Source organism: Procambarus clarkii, chromosome 36, assembly GCF_040958095.1.
Source record: "Procambarus clarkii isolate CNS0578487 chromosome 36, FALCON_Pclarkii_2.0, whole genome shotgun sequence".
NCBI classification, from domain to species: Eukaryota; Metazoa; Arthropoda; class Malacostraca; order Decapoda; family Cambaridae; genus Procambarus; species Procambarus clarkii.
The window spans coordinates 38,107,028-38,114,570 of NC_091185.1; the positions used below are offsets into that span (position 1 = coordinate 38,107,028).

The 7,543-nt window shown below is 49.2% G+C and overlaps 1 protein-coding gene across 1 annotated transcript; it reads right to left on the reverse strand.

The window, feature by feature from the left end:
* Positions 1-277: 277 nt before the first annotated feature.
* Positions 278-2,480, reverse strand: LOC123749745 (uncharacterized). The gene is made up of 2 exons (XM_045731865.2): positions 2,311-2,480; positions 278-1,643 (listed from the first exon to the last, which is right to left on the reverse strand). The coding sequence occupies exons 1-2, from the start codon at positions 2,478-2,480 to the stop codon at positions 278-280; spliced, it is 1,536 nt and encodes a 511-aa protein (XP_045587821.2).
* Between the last annotated feature and the right edge of the window lie 5,063 nt (positions 2,481-7,543).

Sequence of the window (7,543 nt, forward strand, 5' to 3'; positions counted from 1 at the left end):
CTTGAGGGTTATGCGTGTTTCATATGTTCTCTGTATTCCCACTATTCCAGTACTCTCTTCTGCTATGAAGATGGAAGTGAATATCGAGCAGTACTCAAGGCGCGACAACACAAATGATTTGAATAATATGAGTTTTGTGATGAGATCCCTGGATTTGGAGGTTCTTGTAATCCATCCAACTGCAGGCGACATTCTGAGGACTACTGCAGGCGACATCCTGAGGACTACTGCAGGCAACATCCTGAGGACTACTGCAGGTGACATCCTGAGGACTACTTCAGGTGACATCCTGAGAACTACTGCAGGTGACATCCTGAGAACTACTGCAGGTGACATCCTGAGAACTACTGCAGGCAACATCCTGAGAACTACTGCAGGTGACATCCTGAGAACTACTGCAGGGGACATCCTGAGGACTACTGCAGGTGACATCCTGAGAACTACTGCAGGTGACATCCTGTGAACAACTGCAGGTGACATCCTGAGGACTACTGCAGGTGACATCCTGAGGACTACTGCAGGTGACATCCTGAGAACTACTGCAGGCAACATCCTGAGAACTACTGCAGGTGACATCCTGAGAACTACTGCAGGGGACATCCTGAGGACTACTGCAGGTGACATCCTGAGAACTACTGCAGGTGACATCCTGTGAACAATTGCAGGTGACATCCTGAGGACTACTGCAGGTGACATCCTGAGGACTACTGCAGGTGACATCCTGAGAACTACTGCAGGCAACATCCTGAGAACTACTGCAGGTGACATCCTGAGAACTACTGCAGGGGACATCCTGAGGACTACTGCAGGTGACATCCTGAGAACTACTGCAGGTGACATCCTGTGAACAACTGCAGGTGACATCCTGAGGACTACTGCAGGTGACATCCTGAGGACTACTGCAGGTGACATCCTGAGAACTACTGCAGGTGACATCCTGAGGACTACTGCAGGTGACATCCTGAGAACTACTGCAGGTGACATCCTGAGGACTACTGCAGGTGGCATCCTGAGAACTACTGCAGGTGACATCCTGAGAACTACTGCAGGTGACATCCTGAGAACTACTGCAGGTGACATCCTGAGAACTACTGCAGGTGACATCCTGAGGACTACTGCAGGTGACATCCTGAGAACTACTGCAGGTGACATCCTGTGAACTACTGCAGGTGACATCCTGAGAACTACTGCAGGTGACATGCTGAGAACTACAGCAGGTGACATCCTGAGGACTACTGCAGGTGACATCCTGAGAACTACTGCAGGTGACATCCTGAGAACTACTGCAGGTGACATCCTGAGGACTACTGCAGGCGACATCCTGAGCACTACTATAGGTGACATCCTGAGGACTACTGCAGGTGACATCCTGAGAACTACTGCAGGTGACATCCTGAGGACTACTGCAGGCGACATCCTGAGCACTACTATTGGTGACATCCTGAGGACTACTGCAGGTGATATCCTGAGAACTACTGCAGGTGACATCCTGAGGACTACTGTAGGTGGCATCCTGAGCACTACTGTAGGTGACATCCTGAGGACTACTCCAGGCGACATCTTGAGCACTACTGTAGGTGACATCCTGAGCACTACTGTAGGTGACATCCTGAGCACTACTGTAGGCGACATCCTGAGAACTACTGCAGGTGACATATCCTAAGCACCACTGTAGGTGACATCCTGAGGACTACTGCAGGTGACATCCTGAGGGCTTCTGCAGGTGACATCCTGAGTACTACTGTAGGCGACATCCTGAGGACTACTGCAGGTGACATATCCTAAGCACCACTGTAGGTGACATCCTGAGGACTACTGCAGGTGACATATCCTAAGCACCACTGTAGGTGACATCCTGAGGACTACTGCAGGTGACATATCCTAAGCACCACTGTAGGTGACATCCTGAGGACTACTGCAGGTGACATATCCTAAGCACCACTGTAGGCGACATCCTGAGGACTACTGCAGGTGACATATCCTAAGCACCGCTGTAGGTGACATCCTGAGGACTACTGCAGGTGACATATCCTAAGCACCACTGTAGGTGACATCCTGAGGACTACTGCAGGTGACATATCCTAAGCACCACTGTAGGTGACATCCTGAGGACTACTGCAGGTGACATCCTGAGGTCTTCTGCAGGTGACATCCTGAGCACTACCGCAGGTAACATCCTGAGGACTACCGCAAGGTAACATCCTGAGGACTACTGCAGGTAACATCCTGAGGACTACTGTAGGTGACATCCTGAGGACTACTGCAGGTGCCATCCTGAGGACTACTGCAGGCAACATCCTGAAGACTAACGCAGGTGGTGCCTTAGAGAGCACTACAGACGACATGCTGGAGACTGCTACAGGATTTGAGATTAATGCAGGCGACATCTTAAGAGCTTGTCTTTGAGGGCAGAGGACTACTGTGTTAGACATGCTCAGGGCTACTGTGTTAGACATGCTCAGGGCTACTGTGTTAGACATGCTCAGGGCTACTGTGTTAGACATGCTCAGGGCTACTGTGTTAGACATGCTCAGGGCTACTGTGTTAGACATGCTCAGGGCTACTGTGTTAGACATGCTCAGGGCTACTGTGTTAGACATGCTCAGGGCTACTGTGTTAGACATGCTCAGGGCTACTGTGTTAGACATGCTCAGGGCTACTGTGTTACACATGCTCGGGGCTACTGTGTTACACATGCTCAGGGCTACTGTGTTAGTAATGCTCGGGGCTACTGTGTTAGTAATGCTTGGGGTTACTGTGTTACACATGCTCAGGGTTACTGTGTTACACATGCTCGGGGCTACTGTGTTATACATGCTCGGGGCTACTGTGTTACACATGCTCGGGGCTACTGTGTTACACATGCTCGGGGCTACTGTGTTAGTAATGCTTGGGGTTACTGTGTTACACATGCTCAAAGTTACTGAGGAAGACATACACACTTCTGCTGAGGAAGACATGCTCTGGGCTGCTGAGGAAGACATGCTCTGGGCTGCTGAGGAAGACATGCTCAGAGCTACTTAGGAAAACATCCTAAGGGTTACTCAGTAAGACAGTCAGAGAACTACTGAGGAAGACATACAGAGGACTATGGCTTAAGGCATCATGAGGGAGATAGTATGAATCCTCCTGAACACTAAGTTAGCAGCTTCAGGCGTGCCTGACTTAATACTATTATACAAAGAGAAATTACACCAGTAATTAGTTTATAAACTAATTATACAAGGTCATTAAAAAAATAAATTCCCATATTATAACCTTTAACTGCTATCTATAATCAGTATTATGAGCCCCAAAGTGTCCTTTAAGACAACTTGCTAGATAAATTAAGAGTCCTATTTAGTTCTAAATAAAAGTTTTAACAAATACTTGTAGGGCAAAATACAACTATAAATGCTTTCCTTATTATCAACACTATCAGTTAATTATTGTTGATTCAACATGTGACAGCTTATAACAAACTTCACTATCTCCAATATTTATTGTTTATAATGATGTTGCTTTGATATTGTTTAATGTTTTATGTTGTGTACAGAGTAGAACAATTATTAATATATAACGTTGAGAAAAAATATATTTGTCAATGCTCGAATGGAATCAATAAAAACGGTTCATGAAACATGGCGACCCAAGGCAACTCTGGCAGCACAGTGGTTGATTACAGTGACTGTGGCAACTCTGGCAGCACAGTGGTTGATTACAGTGACTGTGGCAACACTGGCAGCACAGTGGTTGATTACAGTGACTGTGGCAACACTGGCAGCATAGTGGTTGACTACAGTGACTGTGGCAACTCTGGCAGCACAGTGGTTGATTACAGTGACTGTGGCAACACTGGCAGCATAGTGGTTGACTACAGTGACTGTGGCAACTCTGGCAGCACAGTGGTTGATTACAGTGACTGTGGCAACAATGGCAGCACAGTGGTTGACTACAGTGACTGTGGCAACACTGGCAGCATAGTGGGTGAATACAGTGACTGTGGCAACACTGGCAGCATAGTGGTTAACTACAGTGACTGTGGCAACACTGGCAGCATAGTAGTTGACTACAGTGACTGTGGCAACACTGGCAGCATAGTGGTTGACTACAGTGACTGTGGCAACACTGGCAGCATAGTGGTTGACTACAGTGACTGAGGACTGAGACACGGCCAGCTACACTAAACACACAGTGTAGTAGTGAGGGAGAGAAGCCATCTACACTGATCACACAGTGTAGGAGTGAGGGAGAGAAGCCATCTACACTGACCACACAGTGTAGGAGTGAGGGAGAGAAGCCAGCTACACTGACCACACAGTGTAAGAGTGAGGGAGAGAAGGCATCTACACTGATCACACAGTGTAAGAGTGAGGGAGAGAAGCCAGCTACACTGACCACACAGTGTAGGAGTGAGGGAGAGAAGCCATCTACACTGATCACACAGTGTAGGAGTGAGGGAGAGAAGCCAGCTACATTGACCACACAGTGTAGGAGTGAGGGAGAGAAGCCAGCTACACTGACCACATAGTGTAGGAGTGAGGGAGAGAAGCCATCTACACTGACCACACAGTGTAGGAGTGTGGGAGAGAAGCCATCTACACTGACCACACAGAGTAGGAGTGAGGGAGAGAAGCCAGCTACACTAAACACACAGTGTAGTAGTGAGGGAGAGAAGCAATCTACACTGATCACACAGTGTAGGAGTGAGGGAGAGAAGCCATCTACACTGACCACACAGTGTAGGAGTGAGGGAGAGAAGCCAGCTACACTGACCACACAGTGTAAGAGTGAGGGAGAGAAGCCATCTACACTGATCACACAGTGTAGGAGTGAGGGAGAGAAGCCATCTACACTGACCACACAGTGTAGGAGTGAGGGAGAGAAGGCATCTACACTGATCACACAGTGTAAGAGTGAGGGAGAGAAGCCAGCTACACTGACCACACAGTGTAGGAGTGAGGGAGAGAAGCCATCTACACTGATCACACAATGTAGGAGTGAGGGAGAGAAGCCAGCTACATTGACCACACAGTGTAGGAGTGAGGGAGAGAAGCCAGCTACACTGACCACACAGTGTAGGAGTGAGGGAGAGAAGCCATCTACACTGACCACACAGTGTAGGAGTGTGGGAGAGAAGCCATCTACACTGACCACACAGTGTAGGAGTGAGGGAGAGAAGCCAGCCAGCTACACTGACCACACAGTGTAAAAGTGAGGGAGAGAAGCCAGCGACACTGACCACACAGTGTAGGAGTGAGGAAGAGAAGCCATCTACACTGACTACACAGTGTAGGAGTGAGGGAGAGAAGCCATCTACACTGACCACACAGTGTAGGAGTGAGGGAGAGAAGCCAGCGACACTGACCACACAGTGTAGGAGTGAGGGAGAGAAGCCATCTACACTGACCACACAGTGTAGGAGTGAGGGAGAGAAGCCATCTACACTGACCACACAGTGTAGGAAAGAGGGAGAGAAGCCATCTACACTGACCACACAGTGTAGGAATGAGGGAGAGAAGCCAGCTACACTGACCACACAGTGTAGGAGTGAGGGAGAGAAGCCATCTACACTGACCACACAGTGTAGGAGTGAGGGAGAGAAGCCAGCTACACTGACCACACAGTGTAGGAGTGAGAGAGAGAGAAGCCAGCCAGCTACACTGACCACACACTGTAGGAGTGAGAGAGAGAGAAGCCAGCTACACTGACCACACAGTGTAGGAGTGAGGGAGAGAAGCCATCTACACTGACCACACAGTGTAGGAGTGAGGGAGACAAGCCAGCTACACTGACCACACAGTGTAGGAGTGAGGGAGAGAAGCCAGCCAGCTTCACTGACCACACAGTGTAGGAGTGAGGGAGAGAGAAGCCATCTACACTGATTACACAGTGAAGGAGTGAGGGAGAGAAGCCAGCTACACTGACCACACAGTGTAGGAGTGAGGGAGAGAAGCCAGCTACATTGACCACACAGTGTAGGAGTAAGGGAGAGAAGCCAGCTACACTGACCACACAGTGTATGAGTGAGGGTGAGAAGCCATCTACACTGACCACACAGTGTAGGAGTGAGGGAGAGAAGCCATCTACACTGACCACACAGTGTAGGAGTGAGGGAGAGAAGCCATCTACACTGACCACACAGTGTAGGAGTGAGGGAGAGAAGCCAGCTACACTGACCACACAGTGTAGGAGTGACGGAGAGAATCCAGCTACACTGACCACACAGTGTAGGAGTGAGGGAGAGAAGCCAGCGACACTGATAACACAGTGTAGGAGTGAGGGAGAGAAGCCAGCGACACTGACCACACAGTGTAGGAGTGAGAGAGAGAAGCCATCTACACTGACCACACAGTGTATGAGTGAGGGAGAGAAGCCACCTACACTGACCACACAGTGTAGGAGTGAGGGAGAGAAGCCAGCGAAACTGACCACACAGTGTAGGAGTGAGAGAGAGAAGCCATCTACACTGACCACACAGTGTAGGAGTGAGGGAGAGAAGCCAGCGACACTGACCACACAGTGTAGGAGTGAGCGAGAGAAGCCAGCTAACTACACTGACCACACAGTGTAGGAGTGAGGGAGAGAAGCTAGCCAACTACACTGGACACACAGTGTAGGAGAACTTCCTTACCATCTTCAGAGGCCGTATTAGCAAGAGGGGTAAAACACGAACTGCCTGTCACAGGCTGATCCCAGGAGCTTAAACGTAAATACATATACAGGAATAAATATGAGCAATTTCATTAATTCAGATATTTACTATAACTTGTCATTAATATGCATGCAAATATCGTAGCTTTATTAGGGAAGCTTCAATATATATGTAAATTGTAAACAATGGCGCCGTAGAGGGCCGCAGGTTAACCCTCCGCCAGGCTCTGGAGTCAATACTAACATAAAGTTGACAAATACTACAATTAAAAATTATTTGTGGTGTAGCGGTGTTAATCTGAGGCCCCTAGTGCTGCTTTCTCCATCATGCAATCTCATTTGTTTCATTGATATGTACTCGGGGAGGTATACCTCGGCTGCGCCCAGGTCTCTCTTCCCCACTCCTACTTTCTCCAAATCTCCCCCGTCTTTCCTCCCATATCCCGCCTCTCTCTATATCTCCCTTCTCCTCCCCCTCACCAACAGTCTTCCCTAAGACGCTCCCTCTCCCCATTTCATCTCTCTCCCAATCTTCGCTCTTTCTCACCCTCTCCACCTTGCTCTCCAATATCCCTCTCTCCCCTCCCATCCCTGTCACACCTCTCCCATCCCCTCTGCACCCACTCTCCCAATATCCCCCTGACTGCTCACTCCTCCTCCTCTCATCTTCTTCCCATTCCACCTGTCTTCCCTCTCTACCTCTCTCCCTCCTCTCTTCAAACACCTCCTTCTCCAACTAGCCCCCCTGGCTAGCACACTCCAACAGTGAAGTCCTCAGTAATCCTCTAGCCTTGAGGACGTCTCACGGTCGACCAAAGAACTTGTTCCTTGCCTCTGCTTCACTGCGCCGGTCACCAGTACCTCGTCACCTCTCAGCACAGCCAACTAGAAGATGGGAAAAATGATATTA

Bases quoted from the DNA above. Each gene is read 5' to 3' on its own strand.
- LOC123749745 (XM_045731865.2), bottom strand. From the start codon at position 2,480: ATGTCTAACACAGTAGCCCTGAGCATGTCTAACACAGTAGCCCTGAGC. The intron at 1,644-2,310 runs GTTAGTCTTCAG...TGTCACCTGCAG, and splicing joins CTCTCTAAGGCACCACCTGC to TAGTTCTCAGGATGTCGCCT.